Source organism: Cajanus cajan, chromosome 7 (genome assembly GCF_000230855.2).
Source record: "Cajanus cajan strain Asha chromosome 7, NIPB_CcT2T_4, whole genome shotgun sequence".
Lineage (NCBI taxonomy): Eukaryota > Viridiplantae > Streptophyta > Magnoliopsida > Fabales > Fabaceae > Cajanus > Cajanus cajan.
The window spans coordinates 33,134,357-33,150,476 of NC_138523.1; the positions used below are offsets into that span (position 1 = coordinate 33,134,357).

Here is a 16,120-nt window from a genome sequence, read left to right on the forward strand (position 1 = left end):
TTCACCTTAGGAACCCTACTAGGTTTTCCTCCTCTTTGAAGTGAGCTTTCCCTTGCACCTTAAGCTTGGATGCTTCCATCCAAGGCTTAAGCCTCTTCTAAATCCGAGATTCTTCCTCCATCTAGTGTTCATCTTTGTGGTTTCCATCTCCTTGAAGAAGATCCGAGCAAAGGAGAAGCTAAGGAGAAGTCATCTACCACTCCTCCTAACCTTCTTCTATCACTAACACTCTCTGGGAAGTACTTCTCAAGGAAGGCCCTCTTGAAGCACACCCAGTCCACAACCACTTCACGGTCAATTCAGCATATGACTAGTACCTCTCCAACAATACTCTGCTTCCCCTATCAATATATACACTGCATAGTTGAGCTTTCGCTCCTCTGAACAACCTAGAACTGAAAATATCTTCTCCAACTCGCAAATCAAGTGGTCAACCACCTCCGGATTTGCATCACCTCTAAACTAAGGGAGACTACACTTCCTGAACTCAGCCAAAACCCGACTCTCCAACGATCCAACTGGTCTTGCGGCACTAGTCGCAACTCTCTCAGTATCCATCCTAGCAAAGTAAGCATTCTGCTGTTGCATAGCCATAGCCATCATCTCCATGGCATGGGCTATCTACTCATGTTCTAAGCATCTTTTACAAAATGAACAACTCATTCAACACACTACATCTCAACTACTGAACACAAATTAGCACAACATCCAACACAACACAGAGTTCAACATAACAAAAGCCTAAAGGAACGACCCCCATAGAGTGTCCACTAGACTTGAACTGCTTTGATACCATAAAAGTGTAACGACCAGCCATGGTCGTCACACAACGAACAACACTACACACTATTGAAATATATATACTAAAATAGTATAATAAAATATTTAAAAAACAAGTTGCTAATCAAGCAACCAACGACAACCAATTATATACAACAAAATATGCTACTATAAGGTAGCCTACAAAAAAAATCTATCTCCAGGCACCTCTTGTGGCCTCTAGTAGCTATCTCCACTCTATCCCTGCCCTGCTCCCATACAACGTATGATCATTGGAGTCCAAACCACATGGAAACATGCAAGGGTAAGCTAGAGACAATAAACAACTCATAATAATTTAATATGCAACATAAGAACTATATAATCATCTTCACATTCGACACATGAGACAAATAACATATATACTATACATCTTAACATCATTTCAACTTACAACATAACAACACTATCATCATCCTCAACAAGGTCAACATACAATAAAATCACAGCTTAACAACACAACAATTGATGTGAATTAATCGATTATAAGGAAGGCGCCACAAATATGATTATTTGATAAGCCAAGAAAGATCGCCACAAGAATTGGGGAATTCTTGATAAGATCAAATGATGCAAGGAAAAACCCTAGCAGAGCTAAAACTCACAAAAATTTGTAATCTGAATAATCCGTCCTTTTCTCAATTCTCAAAATGTTTAATACAACTTTTGTTTGAGTTTGCCTCATTTGGAAGTAAATAAAGAAAATTAAAATATTAATATCCCAACAGAAGCTAATATGCCCAAGTGGTTTGATGAAGGCATTATAAGCTTAAGTTCTTGGGTTCAAATCCTGAAATGTAGTAGTTTATTATTTTTATTTTTAATACTGCCTTTTACAAAACAAAACTAACACAACTTTAAAACTTAAGACATAAAAAGATAATAATAATAAAATAAAAACGAAATCTTCCAGTTGGCCTCCTAGCTTCCCAAGCAAGCTATGCATGTAATAAGTCTAGCCTCCTCCATGTGTTGAGTCGATTGTTGGGTCTCTAGTAAATGGGCCACTTTGTGCTGCAATGCCTCTTGGGTTTTTTTAAGCATCCCTCTAGTCATAGGCCCACTTAAGATTTGAATTGGATATTGATCTTTGTCCTCTTCGTCGTGGACTTGGGCCTTCTGGTCATGGGCCTCTTGAGTTTGGGCTTTTATGTCCACATCATTCTCTCCTTCTTGGGCAGCATTTGTCCTCAAAGCTATGAATTCATCTCCTGCATCAAAATGAGTCAAATCAGCAACATTAAAAGAAGAACTTACACCATACTCACCTGGTAGATCAATTTTGTAAGCATTATCATTGATCTTTTCTAGGACTTGGAAAGGCCCATCTCCTCTAGGTTCAAGTTTAGACTTCCTTTGTTCAGGGAACCTCTCTTTTCTCATATGTACCCAAACCCAATCACCAGGTTCAAAAATAACTTTCTTTCTGCCCTTGTTGGCTTGTTTGGCATAACTCTCAATTTTCTTTTCAGTTTGAGCTTTCACTTGCTCATGCAACTTCTTCACATATTCAGCCTTAGCCTGTGCATCTTTATGCTTAAATTCAGAAATGTTAGGCATAGGTAACAAGTCAAGTGGTGTTAGAGGATTAAATCCATACACAATTTCAAATGGTGAACATTTAGTTGTGCTATGGACAGCCCTATTATATGCAAACTCTACATGAGGCAAATGTTCTTCCCAAAATTTAATATTTTTCTTTAAAACAGTCCTAAGCAAAGTGCCTAAAGTTCTATTCACTACCTCAGTTTGTCCATCGGTTTGTGGGTGACAAGTAGTAGAGAAAAGTAATTTAGTACCCAACTTACCCCACAACGTTCTCCAAAAATGACTTAGGAACTTGGTGTCCCTATCACTTACAATGCTCCTAGGTAGCCCGTGGAGTCGCACAACTTCCCTAAAAAATAAGTCAGCTACATGGCAAGCATCATTAACCTTTTTACATGGTATAAAATGTGCCATTTTTGAAAACCTGTCAACAACAACAAAAATAGAATCTTTTCCATTCTTTGTTCTAGGCAACCCCAAAACAAAGTCCATAGATATATCAATCCAAGGAAAATCAGGAACAGGCAAAGGGGTATACAATCCATGAGGCTTAACTTTAGATTTAGCCTTTTTACAAACAATACAATGATCACAAAATTTATGTACATCATGCTTCATATGGGGCCAATAGAAATGTTCTTGCAAAATTTCCAACGTCTTTTGAACCCCAAAATGACCCATCAATCCCCCCTCATGTGATTCACTCACAAGTAGCTCTCTAATGGAACACTTAGGCACACACAATCTATTTGCTTTAAACAAGAACCCATTATGCCTATAGTAACCATTTTCAGAAAACTTTTCACATGCAGCAAAATTTTCAGCAAAGTCCACATCATGCATATACATGTCTTTCAAAGATTCAAGACCAAATAGTTTAGTTTCAAGCATAGAGAGCAAATTATGTCTCCTAGACAAAGCATCAGCCACTACATTCCCTTTTCCCTTTTTATGCTTGATGACATATGGAAATTGCTCTAGAAACTCTACCCACTTAGCATGCCTCTTATTAAGCTTACCTTGTCCTTTTAAGTACTTTAAGGACTCATGATCACTATGGATGACAAACTCTTTGGGCAAAAGGTAATGTTGCCAAGTCCTTAAAGCTCTCACCAAGGCATACAATTCCTTATCATAAGTGGGATAGTTTAGGGCAGCCCCATTCAACTTCTCACTAAAATAAGCAATTGGATGACCTTCTTGCATCAAAACAGCCCCAATACCCACATTAGATGCATCACATTCAATTTCAAAAGATTTTGCAAAATTTGGTAATGCAAGAATGGGGGCATTAGTTAGTTTGTGCTTAAGTTCAGAAAATGCCTTCTCTTGTTTTTCACCCCATTTAAACCCAACATGCTTTTTAACTATTTCATTAAGAGGTGCAGCCAAAGTACTAAAATCCTTAACAAACCTCCTATAGAAACTAGCTAACCCATGAAAACTTCTCACTTCACTCACATTCTTAGGGGTAGGCCACTCTTGGATGGCTCTAATCTTTTCCTCATCAACTTGTACCCCTTTAGAACTCACAACAAATCCCAAAAACACAACATGATCAGTGCAAAAGGTACATTTTTCAATATTAGCAAACAATTTTTCCTTTCTGAGCACATTCATGACAGCACTTAAATGTTCAACATGCAAATCAAAGTTAGTGCTATATATCAGAATATCATCAAAGTATACCACAACACATTTGCCTAAAAATTCCTTTAAGACATGGTTCATCAATCTCATAAAAGTGCTTGGGGCATTAGTTAACCCAAAGGGCATCACTAGCCACTCATACAAACCATACTTAGTTTTAAAGGCAGTTTTCCATTCATCCCCTTCCCTAATCCTAATTTGATGGTACCCACTTTTCAAGTCAATTTTTGAAAAAATACAGGCACCATGCAATTCATCCAATAAGTCATCTAACCTAGGAATAGGATGCCTATACTTAACTGTGATGTTGTTGATGGCTCTACAATCAGTGCACATCCTCCATGTTCCATCCTTCTTAGGGACTAAAATGACTGGAACTGCACATGGGCTCATGCTTTCTTGTACCCATCCTTTGCTCATCAATTCTTCGACTTGCCTTTGGATCTCTTTGGTCTCTTGGGGATTACTTCTATATGCTGGTCGGTTGGGCAATGACACTCCTGGAATGAGATCAATATGGTGTTCAATTCCCCTTAAAGGTGGTAGTCCCTTTGGTAACTCCTTCGGAAACACATCTTTATATTCCTGCAAAATAAATTCAACACTAGGAGGAATAGCAATTTTATTTGAATTGTCAGCAACAAAAATATTATTTTTGCAGTACATCAAGTAAAGTGGTTTGTGAGCAAGAAACATCTTTTTCACCTCACTTTCTTTTGCTAAACAACTCATTTTTCTCTCAAGTGTTTCACTCTTTCCCTCAAGTGTTTCACTCTTTCCCTCAAGTGTTTCACTCTTCTTCTTTCTACTTTTGATAGGTGTTTCACTCTTCTCTCTTTTCTCTTGCATTATTTTTTCTCTCATTTTTATTTGATCCTCACACACATCTCTAGGAGATAATGGTTTGAGAATAATTTTCTGGTCATTGTGCATGAAAGAAATTTTGTTGGTGAATCCATCATGTAGTGCTTTTGTGTCATACTGCCATGGCCTCCCTAGGAGGAGATGAGTTGCCTCCATTGGAACCACATCACACAACACCTTATCATTATACCTTCCAATTGAGAAGCACACCTCAACCTGCTGAGTTACTTTCATCTCTCCATCTTCACTAAGCCATTGAAGTTTGTATGGCCTAGGATGTGGTTTGGTTCCCAAATTTAACTTAGATACTAATCTGGAACTAGCCACATTAGTACAACTTCCACCATCAACTATTAAAGAGCATAATTTACCTTTGATGGAACATCTAGTGTGGAAAATATTTTCTCTTTGGGTTTGCTCAAGTGGTTGTATCTGACTTCCCAACAACCTCCTTACCATTAGTATATCACCCTGCAATGCTTCCTCTTCTTTCTCCACTTCTTCTCCATCAGGTTCAGATTCACTAGTGATTTGCCCATCCTCCTTCATGATCATGATCCTCCTAGTTGGGCATTCAGAAGCAATATGTCCTCTTCCCAAGCATTTGAAGCATTTGATGTTTCTAGTTCCAGTAGGAAAGACAGATGTATTTGGATTTGTTGGTGATTTCCCTTGTGGAGGAGTCACTGCTGAACTAGATGAATTTCCTCCTTCCTTCTTAAATCTATCCCTCCAGTTTGGATTATAAGAACTGGAAGAATTCTTCCTTACTATACCTTTCCTCTTGAGTTGTTGTTCAACCTGTACAGCCTTGTGCAACAAATCTTCCATCTCCACATATTCCTGCAATTCCACAACATCCCTAATATCAGTGTTTAGGCCATTCAGAAAACGAACCATTGTTGCTTCATTTTCTTCCTCTATGCAGGCTCTCATCAATGCCATCTCCATCTCCTTATAGTATTCTTCAACAGTCATGCTACCTTGAGTTAATTTTTGAAGTTTTAAACGCAAAGTTCTACTATAACTGGTTGGCACGTATCTCTTCCTCATGACTCTCCTCATTTCAGCCCATGTATCTATTTCCCGTTCCTCATCTCTTTGCATTTCCTTTTGATATTTGTTCCACCAAATGAGGGCATAGTCTGAGAATTCAGCTGCAGCCAACTTGACCTTTTGTGCTTCAGTATAGTCATTGCATGAAAACACATGTTCAATCTTCATCTCCCACTCTAGATAGGCATCTGGATCACTCCTACCTTTGAATGGGGGAACATTCAACTTCACTCCTTCAAGTCTGTTTTGTCTAGGACCTCCATTGCCGCCTCTACCTCCCCTATTTCGGTTAGGACCTCCATCATCTTGATTTAGTTGATTTTCAATTCCTTCAATCCTCTCATAGAGCTCTTGATTATTTTGTGTCATCAATCTTTGCATTTGTGCAGTCATAGCTTCAAGTAACAATCTTTGAGCTCCATCTAAATGAGGACCACCACCTCCCGCTCCTGCCATTGTTCAACGTGAACAGTGATGATGAACAGTGCGCGTGAATAGTATCCATGAACAGTACCAGGAACAGTGACGATAAACAGTGCGCGTGAACAGTATCGATGACACAGTACCAGGAACAGTGACGATGAACAGTGCGCGTGAACAGTATCGATGAACAGTCCAGGAACTGTGTGTGAACAGTACCGATGAACAGTACCAGGACGGTGTTGTGTGAACAGTACCCTCAACCTAGCTCTGAATACCAAATGATGTGAATTAATCGATTATAAGGAAGGCGCCACAAATATGATTATTTGATAAGCCAAGAAAGATCGCCACAAGAATTGGAGAATTCTTGATAAGATCAAATGATGCAAGGAAAAACCCTAGCAGAGCTAAAACTCACAAAAATTTGTAATCTGAATAATCCGTCCTTTTCTCAATTCTCAAAATGTTTAATACAATTTTTGTTTGAGTTTGCCTCATTTGGAAGTAAATAAAGAAAATTAAAATATTAATATCCCAACAGAAGCTAATATGCCCAAGTGGTTTGATGAAGGCATTATAAGCTTAAGTTCTTGGGTTCAAATCCTGAAATGTAGTAGTTTATTATTTTTATTTTTAATACTGCCTTTTACAAAACAAAACTAACACAGCTTTAAAACTTAAGACATAAAAAGATAATAATAATAAAATAAAAACGAAATCTTCCAGTTGGCCTCCTAGCTTCCCAAGCAAGCTATGCATGTAATAAGTCTAGCCTCCTCCATGTGTTGAGTCGATTGTTGGGTCTCTAGTAAATGGGCCACTTTGTGCTGCAATGCCTCTTGGGTTTTTTTAAGCATCCCTCTAGTCATAGGCCCACTTAAGATTTGAATTGGATCTTGATCTTTGTCCTCTTCGTCGTGGACTTGGGCCTTCTGGTCATGGGCCTCTTGAGTTTGGGCTTTTATGTCAACATCAACAATAAATATACAACTTATATCAACAACAAATCAACTCATCAACAACTTATGCATCGTCATGCATTTCAACTCGGAGATCTCCAACAAATGAGGTTGAGCAGTCTAGGTGGCATAACCCTACCGAATCCAATGTTTGACCTATCTCAACTAGGCCAGGTATAGAACAACGTTAGAAACTCCGAAGAGAACCAGGTATAGACAATAATAGGCAATTTCTCAGGTGTGCCACTTAGACTTGGAGCTCCAGTACTACTGTTATGACAGAAGGGTTTGGGTATGAGCTTACCACGACCTTGTCTAGCATCACCAATCCACATATGGAGTTAGCCCACCCACTGTCCTCCAAGTACCATGCACCCTCCAGTACCTAGTCAGAGACTACATCTCTAACTAGATACGTTACTCAAATTGGTTATTCAACCATGACATGGATCGACTATTTCCATGTCGCCCACACAGTACTAAAGGATTCAAATTTAAAACAACTTTCAACTTATCAGCTTAGTTGATGGAGAAGGTAGGAAAAGTGAATGTAGTTCTTCTCCTATTCTTCACCTAGCTCGGATCCTCTTCAATGGAGATGCAAACCGAATGGAATGGAGGCTTGAGTAGATGGAGATTTTCGGAATGGAAGGAGGTTAAGCTTAGAAGGAAGTATCCAAGCTCAAGCATCAATGGATTGTTCACTTCAAAGAGAAGGAACAATGGTGAACTCCTAAAACTAGAGAGAATTCACGGTGACTTTGAGGGAGAAACTTGGCTCAATGGCTCTCAAATTTCTGAATATTCAAAGTGAATACAAAGTGAGAAGGAATTGGCTTAAGTATGCACCGAAATTATGACACTTAGGCGCCTAAGCTTAAGGTTCACAAAATGGCGCCTAAAGTTTGAATTCAAATTTGAAATTTGAATTCAAACTTTGGTGCACATGTGTAAGTCCGAAAATTTAGGTACCAAAGTGCATTTAGGTGTGATTTGAGAGTCATTTAGGGTTAATTTGAGTGGCACATGTTCAGCCACCCAAGGTGCTAAACATGTGACTCAAATGTAACTTAAATGACATCCAAATTAAACCTAATTTAACCTAGTTAGCATACTTTAGTATTCCTTGTATTTTCCTATTCTAATGACCTAATTACATTGGTCCAACAATTACAATAAAAAGGAAAAATTACAAGAATGAAAATGAGTCCAGTATTGGGTACCAAAAACCCAAAGGCCCATGAAGCCCAAAACTAGGCCCAACTAGCCTAAAACCTAAAATGCTACTCTATGTGGTCCAAAATACAAGACCAAAATATATGATACCTATACTAACATGATGTATACAAAACATATGAAAATAGCTATAACAAACTATGGCCCATGAAAAGTTCAACTTGGGCCTTCCCAGGCCCAGAAGGCCCATTGGGCCCTGGCTGGCCCAAACCTTCATGTCTAGCCAACTCCTCTTGGATCTTTGAGTATGTCACCTCTTGCACTCCAAAGCATGATTCCATCATCTCCTCCCTCTTGAAAAGGATTTGTCCTCAAATCTCGAGGATGAATGGAAGAAGAAAAATTAACACCTACATATAAAACATGCAAGGAATAAGAAGTAACATGGTAAGAGAAAAGATCATGGATCCTAAGAGGAGTCCTAGTATCTAACCTAAAGAAAGATAAAATATTAGACTCTCTAGAAATAGGCTCCTCTTCTAAGCATAACCTAGAAGTAAAACCTAAAAATGTAAGAACACTATGACTAAGACAATGAAAAGACTGATTTTTGAACACTATAATATCTTGCCTAAAGTACCCTAAATGGTATCCTAGGCTTTTCCTAAAATATAAAGAAAATACTACTAAAAAACGTCCAAAACAGTTTTGGATTTGATTGTTTATTAGATAGTCATAGTCATATAATCTATTTTTGTCTTGTAGGGAAGGAAACATATTAAGTTAAAAAAAATAAGAACTTCCCATAAGATCAAACATAGAATATAGATTATTACAAGTTGTATCTACTAAACAATGTAAACCGAAAATTGGGTGCTTTATTAAATTTAAAGAAATACTTCCTTCCTTGTGCACCATCAAGGAAGTAGTATAAGGAGTAACACTAGGAATAGTCCACTCCTTCTTCACTATATCTCTAAGTTGAGAATTCTTGGTTTGAAATTTATTTTGTTTTTCATTCTCAACTCTAAGATAAGTGGTAGCATTAGGACAAGAGTCAAAAATTTTATGAATAAAGAGAGTTCTTTTCAAGTCTTGTTTGGTCATAAAATAACTCTCCTTGGTCACAAAGGTTTTAGTGGAATCCCCTTCTTCCACACTCTTTCCTTCTTTTCTTTCTTTATTTCTTTTTCTTTTCATTTTCTTTTGATCCTCAAACACTTGGGGTGGTGTTAAAGGATTAAAAACAATTTCCTTATTTTTATGAGTGAAGGTTATTTTGTTAGTAAGGCCATCATGTATAGTTTGTTTATCAAATTGCCATGGCCTACCAAGCAAAATATGACAAGCTTCCATAGGGATCACATCACATAAAACTTTGTCTTTATAATCCCTTATAGAAAACTTGACCTTCACTTGTTGATTCACCTCCAATTCCTCACCTTCATTGAGCCAATGAAGTTTATAAGGGTGAGGGTGAGGAATGGTGGTAAGGGCTAACTTGTTAACCAACCTTGTACTACAACAATTAGAACATGATCCACTATCAACAATGAGAGAACAAGTTCTTTTAGAAACTAAACATCTTGTGTGAAAGATGTTCTCTCTTTGAGATAGTGAAGTGGGACAAGGTTGGCTTCCAAGAAGCCTTTTGATCATAAGAAGATCACCATCCACAGGATACAACTTTTCAATTTTAGGATCTTCCTCACTAGTCTCACTACCACTTGAAGTGGTAGAACTAGATTCATCAAGACTACTATAAATGTCTTGTCCTCTCAAAATCATGACCTTTTTAGTTGGACATTGAGAAGCTATATGGCCTCTCCCAAGACATTTAAAGCATTTGATGTCACTAGTTTTGCTACTAGAAGTGACAATATTTTTATTTTTCTCATTTTCTTTTTCTTTTTCTTTTTCTTTGCCAAATTTCTTAGAGGTATCAAATTGACCCTCCCTCTTGTAGTCTTTCTTAACATAAGAGCTAGATTGAGTTTTACCTTTAAAAGAAGATTTTCTCAAATTTTGTTGTTCCACCCTTATACAAAGTTGGACCAAATCATCAAGGTCCCTATAAGGGAGTAACTCAACTCTATCTCCTATGTCAAAATTAAGACCACTTAGAAATCTAGCAATGTTCAATCTTTCTTCTTCCCTTATCCCAGCCCTCATGAGATACAACTCCATTTTTTGCCTATACTCCTCAACACTCATACCCTTTTGTTGGAGTCTTTGGAGCTTATCCATAAGCTCCCTACTATAATAAGAAGGTATGTGCCTTCTTCTCATAGCACTCCTCAACTCATTCCAATAAGTGATTGGAGGGTCATTGTGAAGTCTTCTCTCTCTCTCTAAGGAGGTCCACCAATACATAGCTTGTCCTTGGAAAGCTAAGGTGGCCAAGGGAACTTTTCTTTCTTCACCTACTTAGTGACAAGTGAAGATTTGCTCCACTTTCATTTCCCAATCCAAGTAGGCATCCACATCTTCTTTTCCATGAAAATAAGGGAGATCAATCCTTGATTCCCTCACTTTGTGTTCTTTAATGACTCTCCTAGGTGGGGGTTGATAGTAAGCATCCATTTGTATACTACCATCATTATCTTGATTTTGAGAATCATTGGAGCTCTTGGTTGAGCTCCTAGAAGAACCTTTTGGACTTTTATTTTTATTTAATCTTTTCAAAAGTTTTTCTTCTCTTTGCTTAATCTTTTGAATCTCTTGTTCTAAAGTCATGATTGTACTTCCTTTTCAAGTTTTTCTTTTTGTTTTTGAAGTATTTCATCATGCTTCCAAAGTTTTAGTGCCTCAACCTCCTTGACAATTCTTTTAAAACTTTTAGGAGATTCAAAGTCACTACTACTTTGAAAATTTTGACTCATGATTAAGCAATAAGATTTTATATGCTATGCAAAAAGTTATAAAATGTTTTTGGTATTTTCTAGGAATGAAAATAACACTTGGAAGTCTAAGTGTACAAGTTGCACTATCAAGGGAGGTGAGCTACAAAGAGCCACTTAATAACCAAGCCTTTTCAAGTGGAAATCACTAAACTTCTTTGTGGTACTTCCAATTCCCCAAAACTTTTCACAAAAATTTTGAATGCTTTTTCACAATTTGTTTGTTTTTGAGACTAAACTAAACGTGAACAAGTAAAACTACACAAGTCTAGACGTTTCAAGGCAGAAAAATAAAGCAATTAAAAGACAAAGAACTTAAAGGAAGCAAGATAAGTAACTAGTCGGGTTCCCTAAGTGGAAGCTTGAAACATATGAAATTTCCAAGCCACTTCCACTAGCACTACACGTGAGGATGCTAACAAGGATTTAGATATACCTGACCAGCTTCTTAATACTCCCTCCAAGCTTTACAAATTGATTTTAAAATACAAGAGAGATTGCAAAATTTAAACTAGCCTAGAAAGCAATAAATGGCGGTTTTGGTGACCAACTAGTGACGGATTGTTGTGCAAATTTTCCAACACTTAATCAAGTGTTTAATCCGCCACTAATCCTTCAATATGATGCTACTGGACCTGCAAAAGAAACACAACAAAGAGGTTAATGGTGGCTGCCTCACAAGGTGAAAGGAACGGTCACTCAAGTGAAGGAAGTTTAGGAGAAGTTTTGGTCACTAATTTAGGTCAAATTTTTGGTCACTACTTGAGCAAGGATTTGAGGCCACTTCCAGCACAGGAAAATTATTGAAAGAAAACTAGACAAGCAATAAAGCACAATTTGGAAAGCTTATACCAAAAGTTAAGAGTAATATGTATATATGACAAGACTCAAAGAGGTTCAACAAGTAAAACTGGAAAATAAGACTCCAAATAAAGCTAGCACTCAGTTAGGAATGTTCCTAGATAGGTACTAGAGTAGATGAACAAAAAAAAAAAAAATTTGAAAGCAATTGGATAAGTATAGAACAAATAGTAGTCAAAACAATAACAAGGAATCAAATGAATTTTTATCAATGAACACCTCTCGGCTTTTTCACTTTAAAATGCTTTCTCTATTTTTTTTTTAATTCTTTCTTTTTCTATATTCAAGTTAAGAGTCCAGAGAGTATATTTTCCTTTTGTTTCAAATTTTTCTAAGATTCCAAGCTATAGAAACCGAGACTACAAGTTAGCCAAAAATTAGGTCAAAATTCAAGTAAACTTGAGAAACTAGTGCACTAGTCTTTAGGTTTTGGTTTGGATTCCTTTTGAACTCTTTTTCTTTTGAACTTTAGGTCTTTTCTTTTGTTTTAGGCTCTGTTTTATCTCTGTTTTCAGCCTCTAATTTTTTTTAAAATTGAATCCACAAGAAAGAGTGCACTAGAAGTAGAATTAAGCACTTGAAATTTTGAGTCAAAAATTTTATAAGATTTTCAATGGAAAGTGATTTGAAAACTTAAGAACACAATGGAAACCTAACTCTAAAGAAACTTGCTAGGACTAATAGCAAATTATGAACACAATAAGGTAAAAGAAAAAGCACATATAGGTAGGCAAAAGAGAAGCAAAACCGAGAGCAATATGTAGACACAAATTCAAAATAAAACTAGGTTAAACATGCTATTCAAGGAATTTGCAACATATAAAGACTAAACACAAACTTCTAAGACAAAACATAGATTCAAAACCAAAATCTAAATGCAATGCATGAGGTCCAATCACGGACACATACAAGGAATGGAGAGACTCAAAATAAACTCAAAATAAGCACAAGCAAATAGTTCCTAAAACATTGATTGTGGAAGAAAATCAAGAACAATCAACAATGGATCTATGGAACAAAATTGATTCAAAACACTTAGATCCGAATAGAAACTCAAAGAAGACAAGAAGAACACAATGAACAACAAAAATTCGGACACAAAAAGATGAAGCACTTATCTCCTTGAAGAACCTTGCTCTTGATACCAAAAATGATGGAGAAGGTAGGAAAAGTGAATGTAGTTCTTCTCCTATTCTTCACCTAGCTCGGATCCTCTTCAATGGTGATGCAAACCGAATGGAATGGAGGCTTGAGTAGATGGAGATTTTCGGAATGGAAGGAGGTTAAGCTTAGAAGGAAGTATCCAAGCTCAAGCATCAATGGATTGTTCACTTCAAAGAGAAGGAACAATGGTGAACTCCTAAAACTAGAGAGAATTCACGGTGACTTTGAGGGAGAAACTTGGCTCAATGGCTCTCAAATTTCTGAATATTCAAAGTGAATACAAAGTGAGAAGGAATTGGCTTAAGTATGCACCGAAATTATGACACTTAGGCGCCTAAGCTTAAGGTTCACAAAATGGCGCCTAAAGTTTGAATTCAAATTTGAAATTTGAATTCAAACTTTGGTGCACATGTGTAAGTCCGAAAATTTAGGTACCAAAGTGCATTTAGGTGTGATTTGAGAGTCATTTAGGGTTAATTTGAGTGGCACATGTTCAGCCACCCAAGGTGCTAAACATGTGACTCAAATGTAACTTAAATGACTTCCAAATTAAACCTAATTTAACCTAGTTAGCATACTTTAGTATTCCTTGTATTTTCCTATTCTAATGACCTAATTACATTGGTCCAACAATTACAATGAAAAGGAAAAATTACAAGAATGAAAATGAGCCCAATATTGGGTACCAAAAGCCCAAAGGCCCATGAAGCCCAAAACTAGGCTCAACTAGCCTAAAACCTAAAATGCTACTCTATATGGTCCAAAATACAAGACCAAAATATATGATACCTATACTAACATGATGTATACAAAACATATGAAAATAGCTATAACAAACTATGGCCCATGAAAAGTTCAACTTGGGCCTTCCCAGGCCCAGAAGGCCCATTGGGCCCTGGCTGGCCCAAACCTTCATGTCTAGCCAACTCCTCTTGGATCTTTGAGTATGTCACCTCTTGCACTCCAAAGCATGATTCCATCATTAGTACTATGTATCTCAACATAGGACATATATCTTCACCATATGTCCCAAACTTTCCAACTTTACAACAATAGAAACTATAACAACTTTACAAGAATAAAACATATGGCTGCTTGTAATCGGTATAGCTCGGCCTGGCCCCTATACCGTGGTCGCTTTATACACGTGTGCCTCGACCTTTCCCACACACGGGATCAACTAAGTCCTAAAGGAGAACAACACAATGTCTACTCCAAGGGACAACTTCCAAGGAGGGTTTTCAACAAATTGGGCTCTCATAGCACCACAACTATCTCAATACACACAATGGAATGAGAAACTTCAAAAACATCTCCTCTAGTCCTAGTGATCAACAACTTATCATCATAGCTTAATCAACTTACAACTTAAACAACATGGTATATCAACAAAACAACTCATCAACATTATTTAACAACACATTTTAACAACACAACATCTCATTTCAAATTTAAACAACACAATCAACTCAATCGTCATAAAATAATGTATTTTCAACACATGGCACAACATACAACTTTATAGCAACTTTATCAACTTAATTTCAACTAGCTTCAACAATATCATAGATCAACACACAACTTGTAAAAAACTTCACAACTTAACTACAACATGCATCTCCAACAACATTATTAATAAATATTTAATCATATATTAGCAACACACAATATTTTCATCACATAACACAACTCATACTAATCAACCTAAGTACCCAAATGAGTTCCCAACTCACATACAACCAACAACTTTACAATCTAGCTTCCCTTACCTAAAGATTGGCTCAAAAAGCCAAGAATCTGAGAAGAAGAAGAAGAAATATCCTCCAAAGCTTGACTCTTGAACTTCAATCCTCCAAAAGTAAGTTTTCTAGTCCAGAGCCCTTATCTCTAGAACTTCTCTCTAAAACCTCCATTTTCCTCAACTGCCCACAACCTCTATTTATAAAAGTCTGAACTGGCCAGAACGGTCCGTTCCAAATCTAGAACGGCCCGTTCTAGGCTCCTTAATCATGTGTAAAATTCACATGCAGAATAGCCTATTCTGAAATTGGAATGGCCAGTTCTGGCACGTCTAGAATGGCCCGTTCTAAAACCAGAATAGCCCATTCTGGAGTTGAATTTTAACTCACAATGACCACTTTGGAATGGCCCGTTCTAGTCCAAGATTTACAGGCCTATTTAGTAGTTTGGAACGGCCCGTTTGGCCGTTCCAGTTTGGGAACGGCTCGTTCTAGGCTACTAAATCACCCTTGTTTTAGTAGTTTGGAACGCCCCGTTCTAGTCTACTAACTACGTTACACTTATGAACAAGCTCCAAAGACTCCAACAAAGACACATGAGTGTTGAAGAGTATAGGAAAACAATGGAGTTATACATGATGAGGGCTGGGATTAGAGAAGAATAAAATATTACCATTGCTAGGTTTTTGAGTGGTCTTAATTTGGAAATAAGAGATAAAGTTGAGCTTTTACCATATAGAGATTTAAATGATTTAGTTCAACTTTGCATCAAGGTTGAACAAGTTTTGAGAAAAAGTTTCAAGAAGGAAGCTCATTTTCATCTTCTTATTACAAGAAAGACCACAAGAGGGAAGGTAAAACTTTTGAAAAGAAAACAATTTTTGATTCCTCCAAAAATTTAGACAAGGGTAAAAAATTTGAAAAAGATGTGGAAAAGAAAAAGATCACCTAACACACTAGT

General features: G+C 37.0%; 1 protein-coding gene across 1 annotated transcript; it reads right to left on the minus strand.

Annotated features, from left to right (window-relative positions):
• Window positions 1–1,740: 1,740 nt before the first annotated feature.
• Window positions 1,741–6,393, minus strand: LOC145949954 (uncharacterized). Its single transcript, XM_083060862.1, has 4 exons — window positions 4,903–6,393; window positions 4,454–4,602; window positions 2,792–4,228; window positions 1,741–2,461 (listed from the first exon to the last, which is right to left on the minus strand). Exons 1-4 carry the CDS (start codon window positions 6,391–6,393, stop codon window positions 1,741–1,743), a joined length of 3,798 nt encoding a protein of 1,265 aa, XP_082916988.1.
• Window positions 6,394–16,120: the final 9,727 nt, after the last annotated feature.